Consider the following 15,268-nt stretch of genomic DNA (forward strand, 5'->3'; position numbering starts at 1 on the left):
TTTATTATGTCATTTTACTCAAAAGCATCTGGAATTAAGAATTTTTAGATATTTAAACATTTTAAACAAAACTACTAAATAAGAGAAGCATTTTTTGCAGTGCAGAAACTCCTCCAGAAGCTCGAGTGATTGAATAATCCGCCCACTGATCGATCATTTGACTGGATCAGATCATCCATAATCAGGTTTGTACAGATAAAATCTTAACTAACACCTCAACTATCCCACGCGCTGAGGACAATCACGTTCATCTTCCAGATGAAAATGATTTCAGAAGGAACTGAAGAAGTGTGTGAATGTACCTGCTCGGGTCGCGTGCAGCAGGAATAAAACGACCAACGGCGTGACTCCGGTAATCCGTGAACTCTTCATCATCATCTTCATCTTCAGCCCGTCAGCTGCACCGGACCGCCCGGCGCTCGTGAGGTGTGTGTGTGTCGCACCTGGACCTGAAGATCCCGACAAAAACACCCGGAGGAGAAAAATCCTGCAGGAACCTTCACCCACCGACCGACAGACAGACTGCTGGAGTTTATCTGTACTATCTCACCTCATCCCTCCATCTGTCTCTCTCTCTCTTTCTCTCAGTTCTGCAGGTTTTCAGTTTATGTTCAGGACACCCGAACTGAAATGACTGATGTTCATTTGAACAAGTAAAACATGAACGTTTGATAACTATAAATCACAACTGAGTTAAAACTGTTTGAATATTTAAGACTCTCTTCACGATCGGATGTGAGGTTTGTTTTTGTATCTGCCTCGTCTTGTCTTTGTTAACCATAAAATCTGATTAAATTTCACTTTTTCCTGACCTACAGAACAGAAGTGATGCTGTCTACACAGATTGAGAAACAAAAAACAGAAGATTAATTATATTAAAAAAACAAACATGTTATAAGTAAATCATTTTGTTTACAAATTAGCATATTTTTAGGATCATTAATTTTTCTTTCATTCTGACATGATTTTTTTATGACAATAAAGTGCTTTTCCACCCAAATTCCCATTATTGTTCAGCAAAACGGTCTCATTTTCGTTACTGTTTTTATTTGTTTTAATAGTAGAACAAACACTGCGATGTACATGAACGTTTAAAACTTTTTAAAATGACTTCTCATTGTTTTGTTTGTTTCTTTCTTTTGCATTACATTAATTTATTATTTTATCGGGAAATTTTGGGGAGAAATGTGCTTAATTATCATGAAAATAAAGTCACAATGCAAAAATCATAACAGCCCTAAAAGACTTTTTAATGAAACTGTCTATCTTTTTTGGGATCACATGTTCATGTCATGTTCCTGACAGTTTGTGATCAGAGTGTCGATGTTTTCTGATGAGATCAGATATGCAGAACTCAAACAATGGCTCATAATTAAGAAATGACCCATTTCACAGGCTTCAGTGAAACATACTAACTTTAAGTCTCCCAACCGCACCCCACAGGATCACCACCGCCTTACACACACACACACTCTCATAAACATGCTTGAACAAGATGTTGAGCTGCCCAACTAATAAAATAAAATGTGCTCCGGCAGATTCCAAATTCCTGCTTGAACTGAGCCTAAGGGTCCACACACACACACACACACACACACACACACACTCATTCATGCTGGTGATGAATCGCTCTTTTGCAAACCTTTGACTATTTTCTCCAAGAAATGCCAAAAGTGTGTCATTCTGTAAAGGTGGGGTCGAAGGTCAAACCCAGCAGCGGACCCTGACCTTGACCTCTGATAACTGAAATCAAGCTGTCACCAGCATCAGCCACCAGATAAAAGACAGAGAAAGATAAGCGGTTATTGATGTGAATGAATGCTGTTATATTGTCCTGTATAAACCTTTATTCATGCTTGAGTGACATCAGCATGTCCCAGTGTGTCTCCGTCTGTCTGTCAACGGATTCCTAGCGTAGTTTCACAAGTCCCGCCTTCCGTGCTTCTCACGCTCATGTTCGAAAGAGTTTCCGTGTTCGTCTGTAGCATCCCCAGGTGTCTCTAAGACCAAATTATGACCTTAAAAACTCGCTCTTCATATAAAGTAGACTATATGAACATGAACTTGTACAGTGAGGCCCAGATTTGTCAATTTGTCATTTTAAAGTTGGCATTAAAGTTAAGTTGTGCTCAGAACAGATGTAGGGCGGGGCTTGATTTTGTTTGTGGGGAATTGATTGGATGGTTGTGGTTTGCTATTGGTGGATCTCATGTGAGTGACAGCTTGCCCCGCCCTCATCATCAGAGAAAGCTGCAAGAGGGAGGAGAAGATATTCTGATTCAAGATTACCAGGAACATGAATTTAACACAATAATGATTATACATTATACAGTATAATACAAAATGAAAACATGATGTAATTAATATTAGAGAAGCACTCATGGTGTTCAGTAGTGATTTGACCGCTGGGTGGCGCTAGAGACGGCCGTGTTGTGTTTACTGTCAGTCTGATGGAAAATAGGACAATATACACATTACAGTTATTAACACAGTTTCGTTTTATCAGTCCAACTCGTTAAATAACAGTAGGATGATGGCAGAGTCCTCTCATATGACAGCATGCTGCAGAACGTGTTATTAGGAGTACGAGTAGAAGTATATTCCAGTCTGTGCTTTATAAAGCCGCTCACCTTTGAACTGTGAGCGGACACAATCTCGCGCGCTCGCGTGACTTTACCTTGCGCGTGCTCGCGTTCTCCTGTGCTGCTGATCTTTGAGAGTGCGCTGAGGAGACTCGCTGAAACCATGGCAACGGAAGGGCAGAAAGTGGTGCTGATCACCGGCTGCTCGTCCGGTATCGGGATGGGCATCGCCGTGATGCTCGCGAGGGACGAGATGAAGCGCTACTATGGTAAGACAAGAACCGAACCCGAGATTAATACAGATAATACAGCTCAATATAGCAAGTTTCTTGCTTCTTTGCCTGTATTGTCACTTTCTGTCAGTGTGTCACACAATACAGATACAGAATTAAGATGCAAGAATGTGAGAGTTTGAATGAGATGAAATGATGTTATTGTAAACTATTAAAAATCTAAATTGTGTGTGTGTGTGTGTGTGTGTGTGTACTGATCTGCCCTCTATCCCTGCTTAGCCTTTAGTGCTTTAATGGCATGACAGTACTGATCTCTTGGGTTTTTACTAATCTTCACCCTGATATTCCTAATTCTTCTTCTTCATGTTTTATGTTTTCCTTTCTCTAAAAAAAAAGGGGGAAAAAACATTTATATACATTCAGAAAGTGTGAAACTGCACACACAGTCCAGTCACGAGTCCGGTGCCTATAATTACATGAAAAACAGAGTCCACAATGTTTTTGACGCCTGGATTTACTGAAATAATTGAACTTTTTAGTAACTGCATATCAGATCAACTCCTGACAAACACATGAATTATCATTATATAATTTATTATTTTAAAATGATTTGGTAACACTTTATTTTAAGGTGACGTAGTTACACGTTACTACATGTAGGGTGAATTCAGGTTGATTGGGACACTTTTTCCAAGACATCTCAATGGCAGAAAGTGTCCCAATCACCCTGAATTCACCCTACTTACTATAGTAATAACAGTAAATTATGCATAATTACAAGTAACTAACCCTAAACCAAAACCAAACCCTAACCGTATCTCTATAGTAAGTAGGGGAGAGCAGGGACGAAAGTACCATTTTTCACAAAAATGTCATTTTAAAAGATAATGTTTTAGACAGCAATATATTTTTGCTGTGATCAGTAACTCACAGGTGTGGTCTATCAATACCAGGTGGTATTTTGTACAAATGTAGAACGGCTTCAGTATAATTTCACTTTGAACATAAATTGCACATTGTTACTTTCGACCCCGTCAGGTGGGACGAAAGTAACACAACAATACAAGCTAGATTTTTTTTGTGTTAGTCTTGTTTTTATTAAATATACCTGACTCTGATCTTGTTAATAAGTAACTGCAAACATATTTTGTCCTTTATCTTTGAAAAAAAAAATATTAAATTACATTTTCATTTTAAATTGAGAATTTCAGTTTCATCAAATGTTTCAAAAGTAACCCGACAGTACAAACTTGAATTGTTTAGAATATTTTTTGGGGGGCAATGTCAAATTATTTTATAAAACATTTTTTCAACAGTGTGAACAATATGAAAATTAAATTAAATTAGCATAATATGAATTCTCAACATAATGTAGCAGTAGTCATGTTTCCAATCCAGCTGTTTTTATGCATAAATTCAAAATATGCATAAAAACATCTAAATAGAAACACTGCAAATACATAGGTGGGTGTGGAAAAGCTAAGGTATGGCTAAAAACTAAATGTGACTATGGTAAATGTAAACAGACTGAGTGAATACATGGTGACATACAGAAATCAGCAACAGATACGTCCAGAAACGCCCTCTCATTAACATCTGGCTGAATCAGACCTTTTCGGGACGAAAGTAACAAGTGTTACTTTCGTCCCGACAGGAACATCTGATATTTAAACCCGATTTACTTTCATACTGAAAAATACTGACAAGTCAAACTTCAGGATGTGTTACAGCACTAAATAACCTGTAGACTGATCATTATTGTGACACATGAAACGAGAAACACAACTTGTAATTACAAAAAAAATTACCGCTTCAGCAATTTATTTACGGTACTCGAAAACTGTTTTCCGGACCTAACCGCGGGAAACGATGACGAAATCACATGATATTTGGCAGCTCCGTCAAGGGTTGCGTGCTGAACGTGCTGTCATAACTTGAAATGCAAATGTAGTCAGAGCTCTGAAAAAAATCGCTTTGTTACTTTCGTCCCACGTTACTTTTGTCCCGGTTCTCCCCTACGTGTAGTTAATTACAGTTCTTCAGAATTGCTAAAACACTAAACCCCATTCTCTGAACCAAATTCTCAATAGCCTAAACCAATCTGTTGAATAATTCACTCTTTCTGTAAAACATTACTCAAGTTCAGTAGTACGTCCTACTGAACTAGCATGTCCGTTCTGCGCCTGCGTAAGATGAAATGCCTTTCCGTGCCAGCAGGTGGCAGTAACTGAACAGCCAATCAGAATGATCAGATGGACCGACTGACAGACGATCTCCGACGCTGATTCAACTTGTCGAATCGGCCGAAAAAAGGCAGATGAGGTCAAACTTGTGACGGTGTGGAACACACTGAGAAAACTTAGTCGACCGGCGAACAAAAACTGCCCGACAGCCGACCATCGCCTTAGTGTGTTTCTGCCTTTACACACAACGACTCAAAATTGTACACACTCATTTGTAATGATGTGATCAAACCAACTGTATGAAATAAGCCAGCTCAAAGTGCTCAGGTGACATAGCTGCACTGAATGATGATACCAACAAAAGATGGAAACAATCTGAGAGGAAGAGTATGTGTAAGAGGAGGAAGAGGATGAGGACGAGGAAGAGCAAGGTTTGGACAGTGTTGTCAAGACTGGATCGGCACACTAGAGAGTATTTCCCTTTGCCTTGTAAGAGACCTCATTCCCTAGTCCTCCGGCCGGACCAACATGAAGACGTGATGCTGAGGCAGAATGAATCTCTCGCTGACTCAACTCTTTTGAATGTACTGTAACATGCTTTTCATTTAAAGATTTTTAACCTTTCTGGCTTTTGCAGTTGGACTACTGTATTTTCACAGTATTCAAGTGCTGAATATACAGACATTCAGTACTATACAACGTTTATAATATTAATTAAAGCTGCAAGCAGCATTTATTGGGGTTCAAGCACTTTAAGGCCTTTAAGCACATAAAAAGGTATTATATTTTATTTAGCAAGCATGTAACACTTCATAGATGGATCATAGATGGAAAAGACCATTTACAGGCAATACAGGCAATTTACTAAGGAAAGGTTAAAGGTTTTTTGACCCTTATAGCGCCACCTATTGCCCGATCTCCAGGGTTTCAGGAGTCTAAGGATATGAAAATAAGTCGACCACACCCAAAGTTATATACACTATCAGCCAAAACCATTAAAAACATGCTTTTTAAAGCTTTTTAACAGTTATAGCGTCAGCTATAGTCCGATCTTCATAAAAGTTGGCATGGTTCTTTAGAGTCATATGCTGCATGTGCTCACTTAATTTTGTGAAGTTCTGAGTTTTCGTTTAGGATTTATAGGCTTTTGAGTATGTTTTGCCACGCCCATTTTCTAAATGACCCTGTTATAGTGACCAAAAGGGTAAAGTTCTTTTTTTTTTTTTTTTTGATAATTATTGATCTAGAGAGTCCAGAGAATTGTCCTGCACTGGATTTGTTTTGATCGGGCAAAAAACCTAGGACTAGTTCGCAAAAGTAGGTTTTTCAGATATTTGTGAATAATTAATGAACGATTTGATTGCCAGCAGTGGTTCTTAAGGCAAAGTTGTTCAGAATGAGGAGATCTATCAAATGATATGCATATTATGTGGATGTGTGAAACACCACGTGATTACAGAGGCGTGAAACTCGTTAGCGCCAACTAGTGGCCGATTTCTTTCAAAATTCTTACAGACCTCTAGGACCATGAGTCGAACATGTCCACTGAGTTTCGTTCTGATCGGCCTCCGTTAACCTTGTCTAATAGGTGCTCAAACTTCATTGGCCGATGGCGGCCATGTTTTTTGAGATACGCCAATGTCCTCATAGACTGTCATGCCCCCTTGGTCCAAGACACTGCAATTTCAAGTCGATCAGACTAATGGTTGCATTGTTACAGCTGTTTTCAGGTTTGTTTCAAGTTAAAACATCACTTAGTGTCCAATCGACGTGATTTTTTTAGTGTTTATATTTTGACTGGCTGTGTGTATGATCTGAAAGCAGTGTTTGATTCTGAGCACAGATAAATTGTTCGATTTTGCCAGAAGAGTCAGATGTTCTCTGAATGTAGTTTGAAGTTTTAGTTGGGTGATGGTTTCAAGAAATGTGTTTTAGCAATTTTAGCAAAAAACTGTAATATTACTCCGTACTTATTTGAGTAAGCACAATGTGTAGCCAATTATTTATTTTAATTTTATTTTTTTTATGATTTATTTATTAGCTTTTCATTAAACTCAAACTCCCTGCAGTTCCTTCATGAACCCCAGTCTGGGAAACCCTGACGTAATGTAATGTTTGATGCACCTGACAACAAAGAATGGAATATATTTACTTTCTCTTCATATTTTATATCAATATGGTACAATATTATCCTATTCAGTTCAATATGATGAACAAGTCAGGTCAAAAGTAATCTAAAAGTAGTCATATTTCCTTGAATGTGTAATGTATGGATTACCTACAATTTTTGTAATGTAATTTGGAATCAGTAATGGATTACAAGTTATAAGCACTGCACACTCACATACACATATGTTACACCATGTCATTGGAGAGCTTTATGAATCATCAGTGACAGATGGATATGAGTTGCATGTCTAAATCTCTTCAGTCATTGGATGACTAATTCTCTGTGTTCAGTAACTAGTCCGCACTCTCTCATAGTCATAGCTACGATGCGGGATCTGAAGCGGAAGGATAAGTTGGTTGAAGCGGCTGGAGACGCGTACGGGCGAACTCTGTCTCTGCTCACGCTGGACGTCTGCAGCAGTGAATCTGTCAAACAGTGTGTCGACAGCATCAAAGATCGACATATAGACATACTCAGTGAGTACAAACACACACACACTGAGCCGCGTCTCAAGTGGATTGTGTTCATCCGTGCTTAGGTTTAGATGACCGATTTAGACTAATCAGATAAAATTAGTCTTTAGGTTCAGAGTTAATCTGAGCATCAGTTTCTATTTTCAACCTTGAGCCTCATCCAGTGTTCATCTGTCTGTTACATAATTACACATCACTGTCTGTAACAGAACAGTAATACTGATAATAATGAATCCTGAATCATCAGTGATGCAGCGTTCATGTTTTACAGTGATCAGCAAACAGATTCATACTTACACTGTCATTGGAGAAATACAGCTGGAAGAGAACAAGCAAAATAGAGTAAATAAAGGGATGAAACATAAATCAAGTAATTACGAAGAATGATGTGACAGTGACAAACCAATTTAATGGCCTGTTCACACCAAGATTAATTTTTGCTGCAATAAACATTTTAATTTGAATGAACGTCAGTTAGTGTATCCGTTTAGACTGACATAAACCTTCTATACTCTTGTATTTGGTGCTGTTTGATAAGCATCATAGTGAATAAAAAATCTGAAAACATATAAATGCTGCTTAACTTTGTTTCTTCTCGGTTTTAGAAATGAAAAGTTGTGCCCTTGTGTGTGTTTAGGACAGTGTAAGCATAATTACAACAAACATAAAAATATTAACAAAAAGAAAAATAGTGTTTTGATATATATTGCATCTTGATAACCAAACAGCATATATTATACCGCTGTATTTCTGCTTTTCCATAAGCGCCACCTACTGTCAGAGAGTGAAATTGTATTTTCATTCAGCCTGTCTTCCATCTTTCTCGCTTTAGTCTGAACAGAGAAATCTACTGCCACTGAATAAAAAAAGGTAATTGCAACTTTTTCTTCTCACAATTTGGACTTTCTTTCCTCACAATTGCGAGTTTATATCTCACAACTCTGACTTTATTTCGTAATTGCAAGAGGTAAATTCAGAATTGCAAAAAAAAAAAGTCAGAATTGCGAGAAAAAAGTCGCAATTACCTATTTCATTTTTTTATTCCGTAGCAGAAACAAGCTTCCATATAAATTGCATGAAAAAAATCGGATGAAATTTTAATGCTGAATATTGTTGTTGGTGTGAACAGGCCTTAACTCCATCCACAGCAGTAATAAAGTGCCTATGATCCGTGTGTGCAGTCAATAACGCTGGCGTCGGTCTGGTGGGGCCGGTGGAGGGTCTCAGTATGGAAGACATGACAAAGGTGTTCGAGACCAATTTCTTCGGTGTGGTGCGCATGATTAAAGAGGTCATGCCCGACATGAAGAGGAGACGCTCTGGACACATTATCATCAGCAGCGTGATGGGACTGCAGGGTAAACACTGACCATTTATTCACTTCACCGTGAGCATTTGTTGTGTTTAAGGGTTCTTCCTAAGGTACTGTACTTCCTCTACTTGAAGATTACTGTCCTGATCAGTTAGACACACGTACATTTCTTCTTGAAGAACAGCAGAAGAGCTCTTACCTTTCATGTGGATGAAGACAGATGATCTGCTGAATGACAAACATGTGGAAACATCAGTGTACAGAAACATTCACAACTCAAAAGTTATAAAACTGTGGTAAAAGACATACCTCTGTGTCGTGGGTTGCTCTTCACAGGTGTGGCGTTTAATGACGTCTACTCCGCGTCAAAGTTCGCCATAGAGGGATTCTGTGAGAGTCTGGCCATCCAGCTGCTCAAGTTTAATGTCACGTGAGTCTCGCTGCACTCTAAATACCATACCAGCGTTTGCTAATTTATACACTTCTGCACATCAACTACTCATTTACACTTCCTCTAATTTGATTTTCAGTATCTAACACTCTTTGACTCTTTACATCAGTGATCAAACACCATGAATATTAGCCGAATCACATGAGTGTATAAGTGCAGTGATGTTGTGTGAGGGGTCTCTCTAGTTGTGTGAGGGGCTGTTATGTGTACAAACCCAATAAAGATCACAGATCAGGAACTAGGGCCCTATTTACACCTGCTATTAAGATGCATTTTGGTTGAACGGATCACAAGTGGATGATGCTAAATACAGGTGTAAACGGGGTGTAAATCGTTTTGAATTTGTCCACTTTTGACCACTTCCAGAAGTAGTCAAAAACGCATTCTTACGCATTCATACACTTTTGTAGTGTAGACGCTCATGTGATTGAATGTGTTCGAACAACCACAAAAGACCACCTACTCTCCACGTACTGACCTAACGCATAAACATAATGGGAAGCGCGCTAGCCAGACGGGATTTAAACTTTGTCGGCTGAAGACCCAAGTTTGGTTTGAAAATGAAAAACCTATCAAGCACAATGTTCACAAACCATTCCTGATTTCTAACACACACTCACAGCGTCCGGCTGGTCTTACGGCTATCAGAGCAAAAATAAAAGCTGCTGTTTTTCCATTTTCTCCGGTCACATATGCAAATTGCGTGAGCTTTTTTCATCCATTGTATTGAAAGATCTGAAAAGGCCCATATATTTACCCACCGATATACCCTCCCCTCAAAAAAATCAGGACAGAAGTGGTCGAAAGTGGACAAAAGAGACAGATTAACCAGCTGGAAATGGGTATGTGTCTTCCTTGTCTTCTTGTGATCTGATCGACCAAGACGCATCTTAATACCAGGTGTAAACAGTTCCTAAGGGAAGATCTAGAGTAGTGATACTCCAGTAAGGGCCACAAGATTACTAAAAATTACTTAAAATTAGTAAAAACAAAGCATTTAAATTAGCTAAAGCAACTAAATATAAGATAAAATCAAGATATAAGCTGAACAACAGTTTCATTTGTCCCTCAAAAAAAACAAAAAACAAACAAAAAAACAATTAAATTGAAGAACAAGGATTCCCATGCAAACTCATATTTACATCTTGGAAAACTTGGATGAGAGGACATTTTAAAAGCATGATTTCTAGACCAGGAAAGTCATAAAAATATGAATTATATCAAGCTCTGTAATTGTAATCACAAATGACATGGAAAGTCATGAAAATTCATTAGCAATAAAGAGTGTGAACACTGATTACTTAATTACTTATAATTATTTAATTTTACAATGTCACTCAATGTCTTCACCTTCACAGAGTTGAGAACTGCTGTTCTAAAAAAAACATCTTCAGAGCAGCAGTTCTAGATCCTGTTATATGTTCCCAATTTCTTGTTTGGACTTTTGTGTTACTCCCTGTCCTTAGTGAGATGTTAGTAGTTCTTTTTAGTTTTCTTGTTGATTAGTCTTGATTGTTCCCATGTGTGTACTGTTAGCATGTATAGCCCTTTTGTTTCCTTTGTTCCTGTGTCTCTTTGTGTGTTAGTCAGTGTTTGCTGTAGTGGGTGCATATCCCTGCTCTTTGGTTCTCCATGTTTCTTGTGTTTCCTTGCTTGTTTGTATAATAAAGCCCCTGCACCTAGATCCACATCTCTGCCTGCAATCTCTTCAGCTCCTGCTTCATTACAGAACAACTGACCACAAATCGATCTAGCAGGGGTTCAGCTCATCCTTCTGTGCCAGGGCGAGCGCTCCCTCAAGGACCACACCCTTGAATTTTTGGATTTAGCCTACCATACTCACTTTCTGAACAGTTCCCTCAATGTATTTTTAAGATTACAACTTTCCTGTGTTGGTGGTGTTAGCACTTCGACTGAGTGGATCCTCCTTCATATTTGCGTTGGGGGGTCTGTGTGCCTCAAACTCCAGTGGCTATGGGCCGCACATACTTCCCCTGAGGTGGCTGACTCTGTACCTTCTGTGTCCTCTGATGCCGTTGTTGTTATGGCCATGGAGGCTGACTCTGAACTCCACGTGCCTCCTGTCAGCTCCGCTATGGCCTCTTTGCCCTTTTTCATGGCCATGGAGGCCCATGGAGACCCTCGTAGTCTTCTGTTCCACTATGGTGCCCAGCTCCATCGGCTCCTACGCAGTGGTCTCCAGCTTTGCTGGCTCCTCCGTGGTGGTCCCCTGCTTCGCCAGCTTTTTGTGGTGGTTCCTTAGTGGTGGTCTCCAGCTCAGTTGGCTCCACTGTGATGGTTTCTAGCTCGGCCCTGGCTCCCCACTCAGCCTACTCCACCCTGGCACCCTACTCTGCCGGCTCCGACACAGCCGCTTGCCACGCCTCAGTCTCCAGACCCCTTCCACCTCACGGGCCTGGCCCTATATCCCAAACCCTGGTCTGCCTCCACTCCACCACCCACTTGGACTTTTGTGTTTTGTTTGTTGGATTGTTGTGAAGTTTCTGAAATCTGCTCATAAGGTGGAGTCTTTGTAGTTTTCTTGTTGATTAGTCTTGATTGTTCCCAGCTGTGTCTTGTTATCTTGTTACCTCTTCTGTATATACAGTCCTTGTGTTTCCCTTGTTCCTTGTCAGTCGATGTTTGCTGTAAATTGTAGATGGTGCATATCCCTGCTCTTTGGTCATGTTTCTTGTGTTTCCTGGTTTCTTATTTTTGTTTGTTTGTTTAATAAAACCCCTGCACCTAGATCCACATCTCTGCCTGTAATCTCTTCAGCTCCTGCTTCATTACAGATCCATGGTGACGCTTCTCTCTCTTGATGGAGATGTGTGTATTTGATTTCCCATCTCTCTGTCAGTATGTCGATGATCGAGCCCGGGCCTGTACACACTGAGTTTGAGATGAAGATGATTGCAGATGTTTCTAAGAAAGAGTTTGCCGGAACTGATGCCGAGACACTTCAACATTTTAGGACCTGCTACCTGCCCAGCGCAGTGAACATCTTTCAAGGCCTGGGCCAAACACCCGAGGACATTGCCAAGGTCAGAACACATGTGAATTAAGGCCTGTTCACACCAAGGACAATAACTATAATGATAACTATAACCATAAAGTTTTAATAATCGCTCTAAGTCTAAGAGAATAATGAAGTCCACACCAGAACTATAACAGTAATGACAAAGAGGAACTATATATTTGAAATCACTTTTGGAATGATTTTTTTCCCCCAGTTGATGAATGATTAAAACACTGACAGTCAATCAGATTCCATTCTGCTTTAAAGAGCTCAATCATTTAAAGGATTAGTTCACTTTGATATGAAAATTAGCCCAAGCTTTACTCACCCTCAAACCATCCTAGGTGTATATGACTTTATTCTTTCTGATGAACACAATCTGAGATATTTTAATAAATATCTGAGCTTTATAATGGCAGTGAACAGGGTTCACGAGTATGAAGCTGAAGAAAGTGCATCCATCCATCATAAACGTGTACTCCATACAGCTCCGGGGGGTTAATAATGGCTTCGTCAGTATATTTATTAATATATCTCCGATCAGAAAGAAGAAAGTCATATAAACCTAGGATGGCTTGAGGGTGAGTAAAGCTTGGGCTAATTTTCATTTCAAAGTGAACTAATCCTTTAAAGCAGCACACGATGGAAAAAAAATGTGTACATTTAGACTAAGCAGAACATTATCATCCATTATAAGTTATTGTTTTAATTATCCTTATAGTTATTATAGTTACTGTTACAGTTATGATATAGTTATCATTATTATAGTTATACTCATCATTATTATAGTTATTGTTCTTAATTAAAGAACAATGCCATCGCATGAGTTCTCTTTAACAAGGTAATGAGGATTTAAATGAAAGGACTCACTCTCTCTGTCTCTGAAGGTCACTAAGAAGGTGATTGAGTCGCCTCATCCTCCATTCCGTAACCTGACGAATCCTCTGTACACTCCGATCGTGGCGCTGAAGTATGCGGACGACACGGGCAGCCTGTCTGTTCACACCTTCTATCACATGCTGTACAACCTGGGAGGAGTCATGGATGTTAGCGTTAGCATCATGAAGTGCCTGACCTGCGGATGCTTACGGAGACTAACCATCTCACCAGTCTAACACACACATCTCCTGAGAATACTTACAAAGATCAATCATCTCATCTAACAGATGCACACAAACATGCAGTAACGTACCCATGTGTGAACACTGTGCTTCTCTATTTACTGCACAGTATCTGGATATTTTTTGCCATACTGCATTTACACCTAAAGTGTCCAGTGATACACTCCAAAACACACCCTCTCTCAAACTCACAATAAAACAGATGATGTTTGTTTTTAAATCTAAAATCTTTTCTCTTTTTTTTGTCTTTGTACAGATTAATCTCTAGACAAGTATTGACTTCTTGTAACCTAAACATTTTAGAGTAACTCACATAAGCTGTTAAGATTTAATTTTATAATTTAAGATAGTTAAGGCAGTTACCGCGCATTCATTCATCTATTTTAATACTGCTCTAATGAAAATTAACCATGGTTTTACTACAAATAAAACCAAAAAAACATGGTTATTGTAGTTAAACCATGGTAACCACAAATTAACCATGGTTTTGCTAACCATCTTTGAACCATGGTATTTGTAATAAAACTTAATACCAATGATAATCAATCCACAAAAAAACATGGTTACTACACTTTTAATATAATAAAGCCATGGTTACTTTTCGTAAGGGTGTTTATCAGTCAAATTAGTTTATAAATGTAAATTTAACAAGTCAGAAATATGATCAGTAAGAGAAAAACACAGTTAATAAGAAGATGAGCACTGGACTGCGACAGGTTGGGAAATAAATTTATTTATTATTCAGAATGCACATTTGGAAGGGGACATTTCAGCAATTTGAAGATATGAGATGTAAACATCTTCAGTTTTGAAATGCATAAGCCTACTACACACAAACATACTCCCGCATCCGCATATTATTTTAAAGAAGGACCTTGATCCCGCCATATCAGTCCCAAGCTTTTCTCAATTCTTGTTGTCGAGAAATCGTGAAAACTGAGGCAAGGATGTCTTGTTTAGAATTAGAGCAGCCGGATCGCTGTAGTAACACTGGCAAGAGGATTCAGCCATTAGTTTTGATTGCGTTGTGATGGGACCGGAAGTAGCAATACACTGCTTCACTTACCAGATATAGGAAGTGTGATAAAGGTCTATTAATGGCAAAAGGACTGTTTGGAAATGTATACTAATATTTCCTACTGACACACTACAGCAAAAGATATTTATAACTGGCTTAAAACCATTTTTTTGTGTGTGTGAAAGAATACTAATGTGCCTCAGACTTTTGCATAGTGTGTGTGTGTGTGGGTGTGTGTGTGTGTGTTTGTAGACATACACTTTCATAGTCCTGCTGTCATCATGATCTCTCCTCCATACTATAAACACAAACACACATTAATGTAGATATGGATCATGCACACATGTTCAGTATGTCAGCATTGGTGTTTGACATATACTTGAGTATCTGCAGTGAGCAGTTTGGATCCTTCAGTTTGTCATTGAGCAGCTGAACTCCTGATTGTCCTGGGTGATTATAGCTCAGATCCAGCTCTCTCAGGTGTGAGGGGTTTGAACTCAGAGCTGAAGACACATAACCACAGCCTTCATCTGTCACCATACAGCCACAGACACACATGAGAAAACATAGTAGCGTATAATACCAGATGACTTTAGAGGACTTATCATGAGGTGTATTGACAGTTGTTAAGACTCTGAAATGCCATCTTCTCATCTATTAAGTTTAAGCAGTCTCTATTACATAACTAACTAAAGGCGTTTATCCA

At 39.0% G+C, this 15,268-nt stretch overlaps 2 protein-coding genes across 3 annotated transcripts in view; one reads left to right on the forward strand and one right to left on the reverse strand.

The window, feature by feature from the left end:
- col5a3b (collagen, type V, alpha 3b) overlaps positions 1-826 on the reverse strand; it is a 32,696-nt gene extending 31,870 nt beyond the window's left edge. For both annotated transcript variants that reach the window (XM_051904005.1, XM_051903997.1), the window contains exon 1: positions 303-826. In XM_051904005.1, the coding sequence (XP_051759965.1) occupies positions 303-384 (82 nt within the window). In that variant the 5' untranslated portion in view covers positions 385-826. The remainder of the gene's footprint in view (positions 1-302) is intronic.
- A 1,649-nt stretch (positions 827-2,475) lies between these two features.
- rdh8b (retinol dehydrogenase 8b) lies at positions 2,476-13,738 on the forward strand. The gene is made up of 6 exons (XM_051904620.1): positions 2,476-2,851; positions 7,483-7,644; positions 8,823-8,999; positions 9,290-9,383; positions 12,265-12,448; positions 13,311-13,738. Exons 1-6 carry the CDS (start codon positions 2,746-2,748, stop codon positions 13,536-13,538), a joined length of 951 nt encoding a protein of 316 aa, XP_051760580.1. The 5' UTR covers positions 2,476-2,745; the 3' UTR covers positions 13,539-13,738.
- The last annotated feature ends 1,530 nt before the right edge of the window (positions 13,739-15,268 follow it).

The sequence above is a fragment of the Ctenopharyngodon idella genome, chromosome 1 (assembly GCF_019924925.1).
Source record: "Ctenopharyngodon idella isolate HZGC_01 chromosome 1, HZGC01, whole genome shotgun sequence".
NCBI classification, from domain to species: Eukaryota; Metazoa; Chordata; class Actinopteri; order Cypriniformes; family Xenocyprididae; genus Ctenopharyngodon; species Ctenopharyngodon idella.